This window comes from Eptatretus burgeri, chromosome 15, assembly GCF_056783735.1.
Source record: "Eptatretus burgeri isolate ZD-2024b chromosome 15, Ebu_testis_v1, whole genome shotgun sequence".
NCBI classification, from domain to species: Eukaryota; Metazoa; Chordata; class Myxini; order Myxiniformes; family Myxinidae; genus Eptatretus; species Eptatretus burgeri.
In genome coordinates this window covers 38569455-38591211 of record NC_140975.1, presented here as the reverse complement: position 1 = coordinate 38591211, position 21757 = coordinate 38569455, and the positions used below count along the sequence as shown (strand labels likewise).

The 21757-nt window shown below is 46.9% G+C and overlaps 1 protein-coding gene across 6 annotated transcripts in view; it reads left to right on the top strand.

Annotated features, from left to right (window-relative positions):
• The first annotated feature begins 302 nt into the window (after positions 1-302).
• LOC147011958 (kinesin-like protein KIF23) overlaps positions 303-21757 on the top strand; it is a 72224-nt gene continuing 50769 nt past the window's right edge. For 2 of the 6 annotated variants that reach the window (XM_085857798.1, XM_085857797.1), the window contains exon 1: positions 388-500. In XM_085857798.1, the coding sequence (XP_085713924.1) occupies positions 403-500 (98 nt within the window). In that variant the 5' untranslated portion in view covers positions 388-402. Of the gene's footprint in view, positions 322-387; positions 501-16794; positions 16965-17093; positions 17153-18481; positions 18615-21757 lie in introns of those variants that run through there. The other 4 variants (XM_085857800.1, XM_085857802.1, XM_085857799.1 and 1 more) reach the window with 4 other exon arrangements.

Genomic DNA, 21757 nt, shown 5'->3' with positions numbered 1-21757 from the left:
TCAATGGGTTGTACTCCAAGAGAGTGCAAGCACGTGTGGATGTATACCACCACAGTGGGTTGTACTCCTTGGGACTGGCCAAGTACCAAGTATAATAAAACTTTCTGATGTGATGTACTTTCACGTTGTGGAAAGTGAATTAATCGGTGTCTGTCATTGAATAACAGGATTTGCATCGAGTCGGTTAAACGGTTGATTGAAAGTGACAAAACAAATAAAACGTTCGGCAATAACTTCCACAACAAATGGGGGCTCGTCCAGGATGTACTAACTCCCTGCAGGCGGTCCATGGTCTGGAGGGACGGCAATCGCTTGAGCATGGTAAGCGGAGAGCGTTCGCCTTTTCCCTCTGATGATGGGGCTGTTCTTAACGGGTAACGTACATCGGACAAAGGAAAGTACATGACAGAGAGAGGCCGAAGAGCAGCGGCTGAGAGAGGCCGTAGAGCAGCGGCTAAGATTGGCCGAGGAGCAGTGGCTGAGAGAGATGGGAAATACAGGTGGGAAAAGTGATGAGATTGGGCATGACGAAGCGACATGCCACAGACCGTGCAGAGGACATGCGTGGGATATATGTTTGATGGGTATGGACCTGATTCTGTGAGGGACAGACAGACGTGCAAGCAATTGTTGCAGGGTAAACGAGCAAGGACAATGGCTAAGTGGGAAATAGATAAGTGTTATAAATATTCGTCGAGTTACCTGTTTGTATTTCTGGTTTGTTGTATTGTATTGTGTGGAGGTGTTACGGATTTGTAAATGCAATGATAGGCACAAAACCTTTTGTAGGGTGCAGGAGACGATTGACCGGCTGGGAGCATGGCTGGTGATTTTCATTGAGATGCATGTGTTGCTGAGTGAGTGGAGAAATGGAACTTGTGCGAATCCAATAGATTTCACTGCAATGAAACGTGCTCTATTGTGTTTTGGCTTTGAAAGCTTGTGGGAATGCATGTGTGACGGAAAATGGAGATAGAGATTGGTCGTCACCGTGATTGTGTGAAGACTTTGGATAAGGTGAAATGCGCACACCGATTCCAGAGGAAACGAGGCGACCAATCCTGCACATTTTGTTAATTTACAGTGCGGGGCAGATGTTGTTGAGAGTGTTTTGTTTTTACCGAATTGAGAGAGAGAGAGTGTGTGTGTGTGTGTGTGTGTGTGTGTGTGTGTGTGTGTGTGTGTGTGTGTGTGTGTGTGTGTGTGTGTGTGAATTCACATTTTGGTGAAAATCTGAATTGAAAATGATATTTTAATAACTAAAGAAACTTCAGGCAGAGAGTTAAAGCTACCTGGCTGTTTGTCATTAGGTGCTGATAAAAAACCCAAGGTCACAAATCTCTTTGAAATGGCTCACTGTTTCATAAACTTTGTATGCTGTTGGGGAAAGAGAGAGGGTATTTTATTGGGAGGGGGTAGGGTGAGGATGAAACAAACACACACACACACACACACACACACACACACACACACACAGATTAGCAGAGTTATGATTCATGAACAACACGCACGCACGCACAACTCGTTTTTCATTTTCTGTTTCTCACAATTCTAACATGCACGCACGCACACATGCACACTCAATTTTATAGTATCAGCTATTCCAGAAATATAAAACACACACACACACACACACACACACACACACACACACACACACACACACACACACACACACACACACACACACACACACACACACACACACACACACACACACACACACACAATATTTGAATTAGTGCTTGGCCAATCTGTCCGGAGACCAATATCATCAATATTTCGGGAATCGGCAGATTGGAGTCGGTGTGATTACCGACTACAGTATGTACTTATACAACCCAAAAACCTTGAGTTGCTTTCATCCTTGCTTGTAGGAATTTCAAGAAACAAATTATAAAAACTACGTTGCATTATAGACGTTGCATACGTTGCATTATAGACATTATAGTATAGGAGATGTGCATAAACATTAATCTTTGTAAACAGCTGGCAATCGTGATGTGGCAGTTGGGAAAAAAACATTTGTTCTGTAGTTTAGAAAACATGTTAATATGGCAAACAGCTCAGAAATCGGGTGGAATTGAATACTAGCCGGGAAGCGATGATGGTTCGCGGGAATTATTGAGCAATGCCACGATTGGTACAATTAAGTTGGTGGAAGCTTTTGAGGAAGCCCTACCATAAAAACCTATCTCTTCTGTCAAAATTGACCAAATCAAATCGGATTTTTTTATATGTTGTACTTATGGACATTACGCACAGCTTCTTGGAAATGAAATTGCGAGAAAAAAAGAAAGAAAAAGGTTCAAGTGGGTGTGGCTCCGCCCGCAAGGGGCGTGGGGTGCCCCTCATACAAAAAGACACAACTAGACCATGATATCTAGCTTGTGTCCAAGTTTCATCAAGATCGCATCAAACTTCACAGAGCTATGCTCTGGAGAGAGAGAGTCACAAACAGACAGACACACAGACAACGAAAATAGTGGTTACTGCTGTGCCTGCGAACCAATATTTTGCTTTGAAACTCACAAAGATAAACCATATAACCTTTGTAAAGCACACCCAAGTCATATAAAATAACCAATTTAGAATTGCATGTACCTTTACCTTATATAAACTGCCGACTGTACATCCCGGAGTCAGAACTGCTTGTAAGTTCGATTCTGGAGTTTACATTTTGTAATTCTCCTTAATTTAAGAGATACTCATGGTGATCACATGTGCGAAAATGAAATAAAGCCACAAACGCTGATGTCTCCAGGCGTTTTTAGCATTGCAATATATCCAGCGATTCATAGCTATGAGAAGAGATGTTGAAGTTTCAGAAGGATTTGCTGGCATCTACTCCCCCATCGGACATCAAAGATCTGACATCAACCATCACCCCACCGAAGGGAGTCACCAGGAAGAGGAAGGGGGAAAGTGAGGTACCATGAGATGAGGGTGTGGAACTGATGGATTGTGAGGGAGAGGAGTTGGCTCAAGAAGAATTGATGCAAGAGGTGGAGTCCCCAGAGTCAGATGAGAACGAAAGTCAGACAGACATTGTATCAATTCAAGAAGACTTCCTGTCTACCTCCACTCTCTCACACGAAGCTACAGATGATAAAACAAAAGCAGACTTTGCATTCCTTGATGACATCCAAGCTGTGATCGACAAACATTCGTCTTCCACATCCGAACTCTTCACTCCACAGTTCAGGAGATTCAAAGCAATCAACGCAAATGCCCGAAGGAGTGTGAAGAAGCGCATACAGATTGCCAAAGAAAAAGTGTAGAGTACAGTACGCATCTTGGCATTGTAATGTATGTATTTGAACAATAAAATCCTTGTTCTACATTTGTCACATTTCTGGTTTTTCCACCCTGCCCTCTTATTAGACTTTTTGGGATTTTCCACCCTACACGCTTATTCAGACCCCCACGCTTATTCGGGACTTGAGAGTAAGAAGATGAAGAAAATAGGGTAACATTTGTACATGTAGTGTTTTAAAATAACGCTTTTTCTTGAGCTACAAAACGTCATATCTTCCAGTCTCTGAATATTTCGAATAAAATAATTCCAACCCGTCATTTTTGATGGGTTTTTAGACTTGTAGTTGATAATGCCGTTAATTATCTTCAAAACGTGGTGTTTTAATTAACCCGAACACCCAATTTTCACTCATGCACTTCCTTGGAGTTTTCTTAGTGTACATGCAAAGTTTCAGGCTGCTCGGTTTCATGGCTTTGGAGTTATAGACACACACGCACACACGCGCACACACTATAGATGATCTGGTATTGTATGTGTGAGGGTGTGGGTGATAGTTTTTGTTTTTCTGGGGCACGAACATGGCTGGGTTGGAGATTGTGACGTGTGGGTCGTGTGATTGGTGGAGTTTCCGTTTGGTGTTGCACACGTGTGGGCATGGTGTCAGGGAGTAAATGTTGTTTGTTGCTCACCTTAATCGGCTGAATTTTGTCGATACCCTTCATTATCTTGAACATTTCCATCATATGCCCTCATAACCGCCTCCTTTCTGATGGATAAAGTCGTGCCTCCTTTAGCTGTTCCTCACAGCTTAGTAGAGTTAGACCATGAATCAATCTCGTAGCCCTGCGTTGGACCCTCTCTCTGGCAGCTCTGTCCTTCCTGAGATGTGGCACACAAAACTACACACAATATTCAACATGAAGCCTCATTAAATCCTTATACGGTGTTAACACTTCCACTTTTGATTTATAATTTATCTCTTACAAATATAACCGAAACCCTATTGGCTTTACCTGTACCTACCTGGACCTGGCATTGCCATGTTTGCTTACCCCTCCGCCATATCTATTAACCGGTCCAGATCATTATCCTGCGTGATATGCTTCAAGACTGCCCCTACCATTATATAATCTATATCTTCATTATTCCTACCATGTCCATCCCCAGCACCTTACACTTGTTCATGTTAAACTGCATCTGTCAATCTTCTCCCCAATCTATGAAAATATTGTGACGTCCACGGGACTTTAACAGTCCCGCCAACGAAGAATGAGCCGAAACGATGGAGGCGGTTTATTTATTTATAACCCAAACATGGCGGTTCTAATCGCTCTACCGCAAACGGGATGAGGAAGGTGGCACGGGTCGCTTTTCACTGAGTTGATGATGTTTATTTGTTTTTATTATTGACCAGAAATAACAAGACTCGGCAAGAAAAGGGATCCGGGGCGATTCGACGGGATGGTGTGGGATCGGGCGTGGGGAAAACACAGACAATTCCAATGAATATACAGATCTCAAACCCTCTAAGGCGCCAAGTACACACACACACACACACACACACACACACACACACACACACACACACACACACACACACACACACACACACACACACACACACACACACACACACACACACACACACACACACACACACACACACACACACACACGCTATTTCTGGTGGTCAGGCTGGACCGTGGTGTGGACGCAACTGTCCCCGGATTGGCGTCGGACGAGCTGGCCTTGCTCTCGTCAGGGGGGGGGGGGGGCAGGAGAAACCGTGGTGCTGTCGACCTCCTGGTCCTGGCCCAAGTCCGCTCACAGCCACCAGGGAACCAGTTCTGGCGCCAAGTTGCGAGCAGCAGAGGGAGGCAGGTCCGCCCGCAGTTCGACCCCGCACTCCGAGTCAGCAGAACCCCAGAGCCAACCAACGTGAGGCACGAGGCTCAGCAAGGCTCCAAGACACGATGAAAAAAACAGGATTGAATCCGCGCAACAAGCACGCTCCCCGCGAAACAACCTCCACCCAAAAAACACGATCTTTTTGTCCCGATCTTCTTCCTTTTTTTTTTTTTTTTTTTTTTTTTTTTTTTTTTTTTTTCGACCCTGAACAGAACCTTTTTATCCTCCCGTCCTCGTCACTTCCAATCGAGCCGTTTTATTGGCCCACCGCCGTCGCCTTCCGCCAATCGTGATCACGGGGCGGAGCCATCCGCAGCACTGTCCTGTGACGTCACGGCCAGCCTCCAGAGAATACCAAAAGGGGTTTACGCAGACACACCCCATCCCGTGTCCCTATCTAATTACGTGACAATTATCATTTCCCCCTTGAAGAAATGGACATTTACTAGACAACTTATCACCACTGAATTGCTACTTATTACATCGAGATCCTGGTAAACTCGAACAGCATGGCATACCTAATTAAACATCCTAATTACCCTTTGAATGCATACCCCCCCCTCAAACATAACAATATCTTCAATTTGCCGAATCTCATCACAACCCTCGATGCTGTCTACCTTACTCCTTACCTACAACCCTCCAAGCCACAACCCTCTCTGCTGTCTTTCTTACTCCTCACCTACAACTCCCCAAGCCACAACCCTCTATGCTGTCTACCTTACTCCTCACCTACAACTCTCCAATCCACAACCCCTCTATGCTGTCTACCTTACTCCTTACCTACAACTCTCCAATCCACAACCCTCGATGCTGTCTACCTTACTCATTACCTGCAACTCTCCAATCCACAACCCTCTATGCTGTCTACCTTACTCCTTACCTACAACTCTCCAATCCACAACCCTCTATGCTGTCTACCTTACTCCTTACCTACAACTCCCCAAGCCACAACCCTCTATGCTGTCTACCTTACTCTTACCGACAACTCTCCAATCCACAACCCTCGATGCTGTCTACCTTACTCCTTACCTACAACTCTCCAAGCCACAACCCTCTATGCTGTCTACCTTACTCCTTACCTACAACTCTCCAATCCACAACCCTCTATGCTGTCTAACTTACTCCTTACCTACAACTCTCCAATCCACAACCCTCGATGCTGTCTACCTTACTCCTTACCTACAACTCTCCAATCCACAACCCTCTATGCTGTCTACCTTACTCCTTACCTACAACTCCCCAAGCCACAACCCTCTATGCTGTCTACCTTACTCCTTACCTACAACTCTCCAATCCACAACCCTCTCTGTTGTCTACCTTATGCCTCACTTACAACTCCCCAAGCCACAACCCTCGATGCTGTCTACCTTACTCCCTCCCTACAACTCCCCAACCCACAACTCTCCATGCTGTCTCTCTTCCTCCTCACCTACAACTCCCCAAGCAACAATCTCCCTGCTGTCTACCTTACTCCTCACCTCCAACTCTCCAAGCCACAACCCTCCCTGCTGTCTACTTTACTCCTTACCTACAACTCTCCAAGCCACAACCCTCCCCGCTGTCTTCCTTACTCCTTAACTACAACTCTCCAAGCCACAACCCTCTATGCTGTCTACCTTGCTCCTCACCTACAACTCCCCAAGCCACAACCCTCCCTGCTGTCTCTCTTACTCCTCACCTACAACTCCCCAAGCCACAACTCTCTCTGCTGTCTCTCTTACTCCTCACCTACAACTCCCCAAGCCACAACCCTCCCTGCTGTCTACCTTACTCCTTACCTACAACTCTCCAATCCACAACCCTCGATGCTGTCTACCTTACTCCTTACCTACAACTCTCCAATCCACAACCCTCGATGCTGTCTACCTTACTCCTTACCTACAACTCTCCAAGCCACAACCCTCTATGCTGTCTACCTTACTCCTCACCTACAACTCTCCAATCCACAACCCCTCTATGCTGTCTACCTTACTCCTTACCTACAACTCTCCAATCCACAACCCTCGTTGCTGTCTACCTTACTCCTTACCTACAACTCTCCAATCCACAACCCTCGATGCTGTCTACCTTACTCCTTACCTGCAACTCTCCAATCCACAACCCTCTATGCTGTCTACCTTACTCCTTACCTACAACTCTCCAATCCACAACCCTCTATGCTGTCTACCTTACTCCTTACCTACAACTCCCCAAGCCACAACCCTCTATGCTGTCTACCTTACTCTTACCGACAACTCTCCAATCCACAACCCTCGATGCTGTCTACCTTACTCCTTACCTACAACTCTCCAAGCCACAACCCTCTATGCTGTCTACCTTACTCCTTACCTACAACTCTCCAATCCACAACCCTCTATGCTGTCTAACTTACTCCTTACCTACAACTCTCCAATCCACAACCCTCGATGCTGTCTACCTTACTCCTTACCTACAACTCTCCAATCCACAACCCTCTATGCTGTCTACCTTACTCCTTACCTACAACTCCCCAAGCCACAACCCTCTATGCTGTCTACCTTACTCCTTACCTACAACTCTCCAATCCACAACCCTCTCTGTTGTCTACCTTATGCCTCACTTACAACTCCCCAAGCCACAACCCTCGATGCTGTCTACCTTACTCCTTACCTACAACTCCCCAACCCACAACTCTCCATGCTGTCTCTCTTACTCCTCACCTACAACTCCCCAAGCAACAATCTCCCTGCTGTCTACCTTACTCCTCACCTCCAACTCTCCAAGCCACAACCCTCCCTGCTGTCTACTTTACTCCTTACCTACAACTCTCCAAGCCACAACCCTCCCTGCTGTCTACCTTACTCCTTACCTACAACTCTCCAAGCCACAACCCTCTATGCTGTCTACCTTGCTCCTCACCTACAACTCCCCAAGCCACACCCCTCCCTGCTGTCTCTCTTACTCCTCACCTACAACTCCCCAAGCCACAACCCTCTCTGCTGTCTCTCTTACTCCTCACCTACAACTCCCCAAGCCACAACCCTCCCTGCTGTCTACCTTACTCCTTACCTACAACTCTCCATTCCACAACCCTCTATGCTGTCTACCTTACTCCTTACCTACAACTCTCCATTCCACAACCCTCTATGCTGTCTACCTTACTCCTTACCTACAACTCTCCAATCCACAACCCTCTATGCTGTCTACCTTACTCGTTACCTTCAACTCTTCAATCCACAATTCTCGATGCTGTCTACCTTACTCCTTACCTACAACTCTCCAAGCCACAACCCTCTATGCTGTCTACCTTACTCCTTACCTACAACTCTCCAATCCACAACCCTCTATGCTGTCTACCTTACTCCTTACCTACAACTCCCCAAGCCACAACCCTCTATGCTGTCTACCTTACTCCTTACCTACAACTCTCCAATCCACAAGCCTCTCTGTTGTCTACCTTATGCCTCACTTACAACTCCCCAAGCCACAACCCTCGATGCTGTCTACCTTACTCCTTACCTACAACTCCCCAACCCACAACTCTCTATGCTGTCTCTCTTACTCCTCACCTACAACTCCCCAAGCAACAATCTCCCTGCTGTCTACCTTACTCCTCACCTACAACTCCCCAAGCCACAACCCTCCCTGCTGTCTACTTTACTCCTTACCTACAACTCTCCAAGCCACAACCCTCCCTGCTGTCTACCTTACTCCTTACCTACAACTCTCAAAGCCACAACCCTCTATGCTGTCTACCTTGCTCCTCACCTACAACTCCCCAAGCCACAACCCTCCCTGCTGTCTCTCTTACTCCTCACCTACAACTCCCCAAGCCACAACCCTCTCTGCTGTCTTTCTTACTCCTCACCTACAACTCCCCAAGCCACAACCCTCCCTGCTGTCTACCTTACTCCTTACCTACAACTCTCCAAGCCACAACCCTCCCTGCTGTCTACCTTACTCCTTACCTACAACTCTCCAAGCCACAACCCTCCCTGCTGTCTACCTTACTCCTTACCTACAACTCTCCAAGCCACAACCCTCCCTGCTGTCTCTCTTACTCCTCACCTACAACTCCCCAAGCCACAACCCTCCCTGCTGTCTACCTTACTCCTTACCTACAACTCTCCAATCCACAACCCTCGATGCTGTCTACCTTACTCCTTACCTACAACTCCATTCCACAACCCTCTATGCTGTCTACCTTACTCCTTACCTACAACTCTCCAATCCACAACCCTCATTGCTGTCTACCTTACTCCTTACCTACAACTCTCCAATCCACAACCCTCTATGCTGTCTACCTTACTCCTTACCTACAACTCTCCAATCCACAACCCTCGATGCTGTCTACCTTACTCCTTACCTACAACTCTCCAAGCCACAACCCTCTATGCTGTCTACCTTACTCCTTACCTACATCTCTCCAATCCACAACCCTCTATGCTGTCTACCTTACTCCTTACCTACAACTCTCCAATCCACAACCCTCTATGCTGTCTACCTTACTCCTTACCTACAACTCCCCAAGCCACAACCCTCTATGCTGTCTACCTTACTCCTTACCTACAACTCTCCAATCCACAACCCTCTCTGTTGTCTACCTTATGCCTCACTTACAACTCCCCAAGCCACAACCCTCGATGCTGTCTACCTTACTCCTTACCTACAACTCCCCAACCCACAACTCTCCATGCTGTCTCTCTTACTCCTCACCTACAACTCCCCAAGCAACAATCTCCCTGCTGTCTACCTTAGTGCTCACCTCCAACTCTCCAAGCCGCAACCCTCCCTGCTGTCTACTTTACTCCTTACCTACAACTCTCCAAGCCACAACCCTCCCTGCTGTCTACCTTACTCCTTACCTACAACTCTCCAAGCCACAACCCTCTATGCTGTCTACCTTGCTCCTCACCTACAACTCCCCAAGCCACAACCCTCCCTGCTGTCTCTCTTACTCCTCACCTACAACTCCCCAAGCCACAACCCTCTCTGCTGTCTCTCTTACTCCTCACCTACAACTCCCCAAGCCACAACCCTCCCTGCTGTCTACCTTACTCCTTACCTACAACTCTCCATTCCACAACCCTCTATGCTGTCTACCTTACTCCTTACCTACAACTCTCCATTCCACAACCCTCTATGCTGTCTACCTTACTCCTTACCTACAACTCTCCAATCCACAACCCTCTATGCTGTCTACCTTACTCCTTACCTACAACTCTCCAATCCACAACCCTCGATGCTGTCTACCTTACTCCTTACCTACAACTCTCCAAGCCACAACCCTCTATGCTGTCTACCTTACTCCTTACCTACAACTCTCCAATCCACAACCCTCTATGCTGTCTACCTTACTCCTTACCTACAACTCCCCAAGCCACAACCCTCTATGCTGTCTACCTTACTCCTTACCTACAACTCTCCAATCCACAAGCCTCTCTGTTGTCTACCTTACTCCTTACCTACAACTCTCCAATCCACAACCCTCGATGCTGTCTACCTTACTCCTTACCTACAACTCCCCAACCCACAACTCTCAATGCTGTCTCTCTTACTCCTCACCTACAACTCCCCAAGCAACAACCTCCCTGCTGTCTACCTTACTCCTCACCTACAACTCCCCAAGCCACAACCCTCCTTGCTGTCTACTTTACTCCTTACCTACAACTCTCCAAGCCACAACCCTCCCTGCTGTCTACTTTACTCCTTACCTACAACTCTCCAAGCCACAACCCTCCCTGCTGTCTACCTTACTCCTTACCTACAACTCTCCAAGCCACAACCCTCCCTGCTGTCTCTCTTACTCCTCACCTACAACTCCCCAAGCCACAACCCTCTCTGCTGTCTCTCTTACTCCTCACCTACAACTCCCCAAGCCACAACCCTCCCTGCTGTCTACCTTACTCCTCACCTACAACTCCCCAAGCCACAACCCTCCCTGCTGTCTACCTTACTCCTTACCTACAACTCTCCAAGCCACAACCCTCCCTGCTGCCTACCTTACTCCTTACCTACAACTCTCCAAGCCACAACCCTCCCTGCTGTCTCTCTTACTCCTCACCTACAACTCCCCAAGCCACAACCCTCCCTGCTGTCTACCTTACTCCTTACCTACAACTCTCCAATCCACAACCCTCGATGCTGTCTACCTTACTCCTTACCTACAACTCCATTCCACAACCCTCTATGCTGTCTACCTTACTCCTTACCTACAACTCTCCAATCCACAACCCTCATTGCTGTCTACCTTACTCCTTACCTACAACTCTCCAATCCACAACCCTCTATGCTGTCTACCTTACTCCTTACCTACAACTCTCCAATCCACAACCCTCGATGCTGTCTACCTTACTCCTTACCTACAACTCTCCAAGCCACAACCCTCTATGCTGTCTACCTTACTCCTTACCTACAACTCTCCAATCCACAACCCTCTATGCTGTCTACCTTACTCCTTACCTACAACTCTCCAATCCACAACCCTCTATGCTGTCTACCTTACTCCTTACCTACAACTCCCCAAGCCACAACCCTCTATGCTGTCTACCTTACTCCTTACCTACAACTCTCCAATCCACAACCCTCTCTGTTGTCTACCTTATGCCTCACTTACAACTCCCCAAGCCACAACCCTCGATGCTGTCTACCTTACTCCTTACCTACAACTCCCCAACCCACAACTCTCTATGCTGTCTCTCTTACTCCTCACCTACAACTCCCCAAGCAACAATCTCCCTGCTGTCTACCTTACTCCTCACCTACAACTCCCCAAGCCACAACCCTCCCTGCTGTCTACTTTACTCCTTACCTACAACTCTCCAAGCCACAACCTCCCTGCTGTCTACCTTACTCCTTACCTACAACTCTCCAAGCCACAACCCTTTATGCTGTTACCTTGCTCCTCACCTACAACTCCCCAAGCCATAACCCTCCCTGCTGTCTCTCTTACTCCTCACCTACAACTCCCCAAGCCACAACCCTCTCTGCTGTCTCTCTTACTCCTCACCTACAACTCCCCAAGCCACAACCCTCCCTGCTGTCTACCTTACTCCTCACCTACAACTCCCCAAGCCACAACCCTCCCTGCTGTCTACCTTACTCCTTACCTACAACTCTCCAAGCCACAACCCTCCCTGCTGTCTACCTTACTCCTTACCTACAACTCTCCAAGCCACAACCCTCCCTGCTGTCTCTCTTACTCCTCACCTACAACTCCCCAAGCCACAACCCTCCCTGGTGTCTACCTTACTCCTCACCTACAACTCCCCAAGCCACAACACTCCCTGCTGTCTCTCTTACTCCTCACCTACAACTCCCCAAGCCACAATCCTCCCTGCTGTCTCTCTTACTCCTCACCTGCAACTCCCCAAGCCACAACCCTCCCTGCTGTCTACCTTACTCCTCACCTACAACTCCCCAAGCCACAACCCTCCCTGCTGTCTACCTTACTCCTTACCTACAACTCTCCAAGCCACAACCCTCCCTGCTGCCTACCTTACTCCTTACCTACAACTCTCCAAGCCACAACCCTCCCTGCTGGCTCTCTTACTCCTCACCTACAACTCCCCAAGCCACAACCCTCCCTGCTGTCTACCTTACTCCTTACCTACAACTCTCCAATCCACAACCCTCGATGCTGTCTACCTTACTCCTTACCTACAACTCCATTCCACAACCCTCTATGCTGTCTACCTTACTCCTTACCTACAACTCTCCAATCCACAACCCTCATTGCTGTCTACCTTACTCCTTACCTACAACTCTCCAATCCACAACCCTCTATGCTGTCTACCTTACTCCTTACCTACAACTCTCCAATCCACAACCCTCGATGCTGTCTACCTTACTCCTTACCTACAACTCTCCAAGCCACAACCCTCTATGCTGTCTACCTTACTCCTTACCTACAACTCTCCAATCCACAACCCTCTATGCTGTCTACCTTACTCCTTACCTACAACTCTCCAATCCACAACCCTCTATGCTGTCTACCTTACTCCTTACCTACAACTCCCCAAGCCACAACCCTCTATGCTGTCTACCTTACTCCTTACCTACAACTCTCCAATCCACAACCCTCTCTGTTGTCTACCTTATGCCTCACTTACAACTCCCCAAGCCACAACCCTCGATGCTGTCTACCTTACTCCTTACCTACAACTCCCCAACCCACAACTCTCCATGCTGTCTCTCTTACTCCTCACCTACAACTCCCCAAGCAACAATCTCCCTGCTGTCTACCTTACTCCTCACCTCCAACTCTCCAAGCCACAACCCTCCCTGCTGTCTACTTTACTCCTTACCTACAACTCTCCAAGCCACAACCCTCCCTGCTGTCTACCTTACTCCTTACCTACAACTCTCCAAGCCACAACCCTCTATGCTGTCTACCTTGCTCCTCACCTACAACTCCCCAAGCCACAACCCTCCCTGCTGTCTCTCTTACTCCTCACCTACAACTCCCCAAGCCACAACCCTCTCTGCTGTCTCTCTTACTCCTCACCTACAACTCCCCAAGCCACAACCCTCCCTGCTGTCTACCTTACTCCTTACCTACAACTCTCCATTCCACAACCCTCTATGCTGTCTACCTTACTCCTTACCTACAACTCTCCATTCCACAACCCTCTATGCTGTCTACCTTACTCCTTACCTACAACTCTCCAATCCACAACCCTCTATGCTGTCTACCTTACTCCTTACCTACAACTCTCCAATCCACAACCCTCGATGCTGTCTACCTTACTCCTTACCTACAACTCTCCAAGCCACAACCCTCTATGCTGTCTACCTTACTCCTTACCTACAACTCTCCAATCCACAACCCTCTATGCTGTCTACCTTACTCCTTACCTACAACTCCCCAAGCCACAACCCTCTATGCTGTCTACCTTACTCCTTACCTACAACTCTCCAATCCACAAGCCTCTCTGTTGTCTACCTTATGCCTCACTTACAACTCCCCAAGCCACAACCCTCGATGCTGTCTACCTTACTCCTTACCTACAACTCCCCAACCCACAACTCTCTATGCTGTCTCTCTTACTCCTCACCTACAACTCCCCAAGGAACAATCTCCCTGCTGTCTACCTTACTCCTCACCTACAACTCCCCAAGCCACAACCCTCCCTGCTGTCTACTTTACTCCTTACCTACAACTCTCCAAGCCACAACCCTCCCTGCTGTCTACCTTACTCCTTACCTACAACTCTCAAAGCCACAACCCTCTATGCTGTCTACCTTGCTCCTCACCTACAACTCCCCAAGCCACAACCCTCCCTGCTGTCTCTCTTACTCCTCACCTACAACTCCCCAAGCCACAACCCTCTCTGCTGTCTCTCTTACTCCTCACCTACAACTCCCCAAGCCACAACCCTCCCTGCTGTCTACCTTACTCCTCACCTACAACTCCCCAAGCCACAACCCTCCCTGCTGTCTACCTTACTCCTTACCTACAACTCTCCAAGCCACAACCCTCCCTGCTGCCTACCTTACTCCTTACCTACAACTCTCCAAGCCACAACCCTCCCTGCTGTCTCTCTTACTCCTCACCTACAACTCCCCAAGCCACAACCCTCCCTGCTGTCTACCTTACTCCTTTCCTACAACTCTCCAATCCACAACCCTCGATGCTGTCTACCTTACTCCTTACCTACAACTCCATTCCACAACCCTCTATGCTGTCTACCTTACTCCTTACCTACAACTCTCCAATCCACAACCCTCATTGCTGTCTACCTTACTCCTTACCTACAACTCTCCAATCCACAACCCTCTATGCTGTCTACCTTACTCCTTACCTACAACTCTCCAATCCACAACCCTCGATGCTGTCTACCTTACTCCTTACCTACAACTCTCCAAGCCACAACCCTCTATGCTGTCTACCTTACTCCTTACCTACAACTCTCCAATCCACAACCCTCTATGCTGTCTACCTTACTCCTTACCTACAACTCTCCAATCCACAACCCTCTATGCTGTCTACCTTACTCCTTACCTACAACTCCCCAAGCCCCAACCCTCTATGCTGTCTACCTTACTCCTTACCTACAACTCTCCAATCCACAACCCTCTCTGTTGTCTACCTTATGCCTCACTTACAACTCCCCAAGCCACAACCCTCGATGCTGTCTACCTTACTCCTTACCTACAACTCCCCAACCCACAACTCTCTATGCTGTCTCTCTTACTCCTCACCTACAACTCCCCAAGCAACAATCTCCCTGCTGTCTACCTTACTCCTCACCTACAACTCCCCAAGCCACAACCCTCCCTGCTGTCTACTTTACTCCTTACCTACAACTCTCCAAGCCACAACCTCCCTGCTGTCTACCTTACTCCTTACCTACAACTCTCCAAGCCACAACCCTTTATGCTGTTACCTTGCTCCTCACCTACAACTCCCCAAGCCATAACCCTCCCTGCTGTCTCTCTTACTCCTCACCTACAACTCCCCAAGCCACAACCCTCTCTGCTGTCTCTCTTACTCCTCACCTACAACTCCCCAAGCCACAACCCTCCCTGCTGTCTACCTTACTCCTCACCTACAACTCCCCAAGCCACAACCCTCCCTGCTGTCTACCTTACTCCTTACCTACAACTCTCCAAGCCACAACCATCCCTGCTGTCTACCTTACTCCTTACCTACAACTCTCCAAGCCACAACCCTCCCTGCTGTCTCTCTTACTCCTCACCTACAACTCCCAAGCCACAACCCTCCCTGCTGTCTCTCTTACTCCTCACCTACAACTCCCCAAGCCACAACCCTCCCTGCTGTCTCTCTTACTCCTCACCTACAACCCCCCAAGCCACAATCCTCCCTGCTGTCTCTCTTACTCCTCACCTGCAACTCCCCAAGCCACAACCCTCTATGCTGTCTACCTTGCTCCTGAAACAACTCTCCAAGCCACAACCCTCTATGCTGTCTACCTTGCTCCTGAAACAACTTTCCAAGCCACAACCCTCTATGCTGTCTACCTTGCTCCTGAAACAACTTTCCAAGCCACAACCCTCTCGTCTCTCTCTCTCTCTGTCTCTCTGTCTCTCTCTGTCTCTCTGTCTCTCTCACTCTCACTCTTACTCTTACTCTTACTCCTTACAAGTGGGTAGTTTAACGTCCATCCGAGGGACGGGACACACTGATGAATCAACTGCCTGTGAAACACCAGGATGGTAGTTCATAGCTGGGTCGGGATTCGAACCCAGGAGACTAAAGTCGAAGCCATCTTGCCGCCCCAAGTCCGTCATCAACAAAAACTCTGCGCTCTTCCCTCCAGGTCCCGTGAGCTCCATGAATGTAATCTCATTCGAGTATTTGATCATCTATATATTACGTACTCAAATGTTGCGGATTTCCTTTTACCTCTTGGTGGTTCCCCATGTACTCGCAGTCCGTGCTCTCCACCACTTACCTGTCCATTTTTTTTTCTCTCTCCTACCGTCGTCCTTTCTCTTCCATTTATCAATTTTTATCGTCTCAATTTACCCCCCCCCCCTCAGGTACGTGCGTACGTACCTCAGGTAAAACATGTGAAGAGACGTTTATTGAATTTTTTTTTAATTTCCTTCCATCTGTGCAGAGATCGTTTTACCGATGTTTCGACATGTAAATAATTTTATTACTCTGTAATTATAAAGGTTTATTTCTGTCGGTAAAACGATTGATTTGCTCGGCGAGCGCTGATTGGACAGTTTTGAAGACGCAGGCTTCGTTTGGAATTGGCGGTTTAAATGTGGAGAATCGAATATTTCACATCGACGGACTGTCCGTGCTCCTCCGTGCTCCTCCGTGCTGCTGATATATCAACGGTTCGCTTACAACGCGAGTAATGTACGTTGGTTGTCTTTCTTTTTCCACATTTACGATGTGCCACGTGTGCGATACTGCCTCATGTATGACCTCTCTGACTCTCTCCAAATGTCATGACTCATGAACCTGCCCATCCTCCCTCCACATCAGTGATCTTCACTATTGTTTGAGAAGGGGGCCACGGCCACTTTTGCCGATAAGACGTCAGTGTGAGAGCCGCCACACCGACTGCAGAACACCATAATGGCTGCCTTCAGGGCCCGCCACCTTCTTCTTCTTACTCTTCTTCTTCTTACTCTTCTTCTTCTTGCTCTTCTTCTTCTTACTCTTCTTCTTCTTACTCTTCTTCTTCTTACTCTTCTTCTTCTTACTCTTCTTCTTACTCTTACTCTTCTTCTTACTCTTACTCTTCTTCTTACTCTTCTTCTTCTTACTCTTCTTCTTCTTACTCTTCTTCTTCTTACTCTTCTTCTTCTTACTCTTCTTCTTCTTACTCTTCTTCTTCTTACTCTTCTTCTTCTTACTCTTCTTCTTCTTACTCTTCTTTACTCTTCTTTTTCTTACTCTTCTTCTTATTTTTTTTCTTCTTCTTCTTCTTCTTACTCTTCTTCTTACTCTTCTTCTTACTCTTCTTGTTAGTCTTCTTCTTACTCTTCTTCTTACTCTTCTTCTTACTCTTCTTCTTACTACTCTTCTTCTTACTCTTACTGTTCTTCTTACTACTCTTCTTACTCTTCTTCTTCTTACTCTTCTTCTTACTCTTCTTCTTCTTACTCTTCTTCTTCTTACTCTTCTTCTTCTTACTCTTCTTTTTCTTACTCTTCTTCTTACTCTTCTTCTTACTCTTCTTCTTACTCTTCTTCTTACTCTTCTTCTTACTCTTCTTCTTACTCTTCTTCTTACTCTTCTTCTTCTTATTCTTCTTTTTCCTCTTCTTCTTCTCCTCTTCTTCTTTTTCTTTTTCTTTTCACTGCCACCTTCTGATGTAGTTTTGTTACTCTTATGTTTCACGTTGGAACACTCATTTGAAACCATTGAGTCAATTTGATAGCTTTGATGGCGGGATTACATTGGGGTGTTTTCATATTGTGTATCATCGGCCGCACATCAGGGGCCGCACTTGGGGCCGCCAGTGGCTCGCGGGCCGTGCAGCGAACGACGGAGCTCTCCACATCGACCCTTGTCCCGATAATATCCTTTAGCGGCTTGCATATCCTATCCCGACATCCTTTTACATAAAAAAAGAAAAGTTTTCATTAGTTGTTTCTGTACTTTTTAAAATGTATTTACATTTTAACTCAACAACTTTATTTAATGTCTGTCACACTTCAGTGGAAAGTCGACGACAAACTGCATGGCCGTGTGTGTGTGTGTGTGTGTGTGTGTGTGTGTGTGTGTGTGTGTGTGTGTGTGTGTGTGTGTGTGTGTGTGTGTGTGTGCGTGCGTGCGTGCGTGCGTGCGTGCGTGCGTGCGTGCGTGCGTGCGTGCGTGCGTGCGTGCGTGCGCGCGCGCGTGCGCGTGCCTGCGAACTTTAAGGACGGACGGAAGAAAGTTCCTGCACTCTGAGTACGTGCCATCACGTCTGCGATAATGATCGTATTTGTACATCGAGTTCACCCACCCACTTCGGGAGCAGCAGGGAGGGTCGTGTTCATTATTATCCTCTCTGGGGTAGGTATACACAGTATATAGATTACAATAGATCTAAGGGCGGGCCTCAACAACGTCGTGGGTGTGTTCAGTTACCAACATTCTTGAAAGGTGCTCACCAAGTGGCTTAAGCATTCAAGCAAGCGCTCCATTCAAAACCATTGATGAGGAACGGTTAGCTTGGCAAGGCGCTAGTTACCTGCATGGTAACTGAACAAACCCCAGGCAGTCGGCAGTAGCGACTGTTTAAATAGGTAAGCAAACGTGTTTGTGGTTTATAATATTTTTTACTTCCAGTTGGAGTGCCACACTGAACGCCATGATAAGCTATTTTACATGTTACATGTGCCAGGATTTCCCAAGGGGGGGGGGGATGCGAATCCAGAAAGCTAAACAGTGTTTTATTGTCCCAGCAATACAGTGGGCCCTGATATGGGGGTCATGGGGTACCCCACCCCCTCTGGAAAATTTGAAATTATTGGATTAGATGTAATCATTTCCCAAATTCTAGAGACTACTTGGGATTTGCAAATTTTAAACTTTCTCATCAAGTTAAAAAAGAATCAATCCATCATCACATTCATTCCTGTATTTCTATTGTTGGATGTAAAACTTATTGTCATCCCGAGGTTCATCAAAAGTTCTTTGTTATCTATAGCATGCCCTTCATTCACAACCTCTGCAAATGATACGTACCTTCGTAAATCATCCTTGAAATTGAACATAATTACCTCCACAACCGAAGATGGACGGAGGTTATGTTTTCACCCCTGTTTGTCTGTCTGTCTCTGTGAACCGCACGATATCTCAAAAAGTTATTGACGAATTCGGGTGAAATTTGGTGGAGAGGTTTGGTGTGTGACGAGGACAAATCGATTCAATTTTGTTGAAGATCCGAATCCGGATCCGGCCTGGATACTTTCGAGAAATAATGTTCTGTCTCCAGATGCCACCCTTACCAGCTTTTAGTTTCTTCTGACCTGCCATGTTGAAATTGTTGAATTGAATTGTTGTTGTTGTTTTTGTTGTTGAATTGTTGGTGCTGAGATCCCATTAATTGTTGCGGTTGGAAATCAACAAAAATGACACTGACGATTGCAGATGTTTTACTTTGACATCTGAAAACGCTGTGGGATAACGTCAAAAAGGTACGGTACTCAAAATCTCACAACATTGGATTCATAAAGAGCTTTAGCCTTTCACAAGTAACACCGCACGTCTGTTTTACACCAAATTGAACTGTCCGGATTTGCTCGCAGCTAAATGACTTTGTGATCACGACGTACTTCACCTGTATTAGGGAGAGTCACAACCAGTGTGTTGTCACATTCCCTACGCAGCGCCAAGGTAGAAAACAATATCTAAGCTACAATTTCACAAATATCCACATTATACTTGCATGGAATACTTAATACACCTTATTAAGAGTCAAATCTACCAGAAAAAATAGACAAGATGAAATAAATCGATGAGCCTGACATGAAAAAGTTGAGAACGATATCAACTGTGCTGTCTAATGCAAATCTGGTATCATGAGATCAAAGCCACATCTTGTGCTAAATGATCTAATACGAGTAATCTTCACCCTCGATGAATTAATATTGGTATCATGGCTTTTTCTAAACTTCTCTCGCAGAATGATCATTCGAAGACACCATATTATCGGATGAAAATGCTTGGTGTACTGCTGGTGTGGATGTGATGAAAGTGTGGAAACGTGAATGGTGTTATCTTCCACAACACAATGGAAAGCATGACAAGGGATTCACTAAAATCGAATCGATTCTTCCTTGTTACGTACCCAACTTACCCACCAAGTTTCGTCCGAATCCGTCCACAACTTTTTGAGATATCCTGATATATGTTGTTTTTGGCCCTATCTCTCAATGGTGAAAAATCTTTTACAAAATTCACGGATCCAGATCTGTATTCAGAGCTTCACCAAAATGTAATCATTTCGTCTGTGTCACATACTCAATAATAATAATTAGAACCATACTCTCTCCAGTGTGTCGGTGCTGCCGAAGCAGTTTCCTGGGCTGTTGGGCACAATCCTGGACGGGTCGCCACTCCGTCGCAGGATACTCCAATGGCTCAATTATCCCAGCAAGCTGGTACTTGATTTGCCGACCTCGGAAGGATGACAGGCTGAGTCAACCCCCTGGTGTGTATTAATTCAGCGGCCAACGGGGCTTGAACTCAGGACCCTTGGATCCCAAGCCGCTACCCTAACCACTGAGCCAACACCAGGCTCACATACTCAAGCTCTCCACCAAATTTCGACCAAATCCGTCCACAACTTTTTTTGTGATTTCTTTTTCACAAACAGACAGACAGACATGGGTGAAAACATAACCTTCGATGGCGGAGGTAAAAATGTATTCCCCATGACTACGACATCATACTATACTGATGAAACGGTTCAAGAGAAATAATTTTTTGAAAGATTTTCATTCAATCCAGTATGGCTGCCAGACCATGTGGCCTATTAATTATTCGTGAATATCGTGGTATCCTCAAGGTTTGGGGAACATGTTGGTGAAGTTTCCCCTCAATCTGTAAAGCCATTCTGGAGAAGAAGATTTTTTCAAATGTTTCCTCTTCAAAAAATCACCGCAGCCAAACCATGTGACCTATGATGTCATGCGTGGAGAACATTTTGGTCCTCATGGATAGGTGATCATACCATAAGTTTCACCTCGATCTGTTCATCCGTTTCCAAGAAAAGGATTATTGAAGGTTTTTATGTTTGAAACAATATGGCTGCTAAACCACGTGAGCGATGACATCATGAATTCTCCCCCTCCCTCCCCCACACAATTTTTAGCCCTCGATGACCCTCAAAATTTTTCATACTGATCGGATAAAGCATTCGATGTACGCAATTATCACTTCATAATTAAGCCACCTATGACACTGGGCGTAGTGGTGTGCGCCTGTAATCTGGCTACTCGGAGGCTTGGGTTGGAGGATTGCTTGAGGACGGGAGCTCTGCGCTGGGCCGTGCTATGAGAGTGTGTAGGGCAGCCTGGAATCATGGCGAAACCCAATCCTTATCCTTGTGTCGTAAGAGGCGACCAGGGTTGCGTCAGGAAGGGCATCCGGCGTAAAACCTGTGCCTAATCAGTATGCGGATCATAACGGATGATCCGCTGTGGCGACCC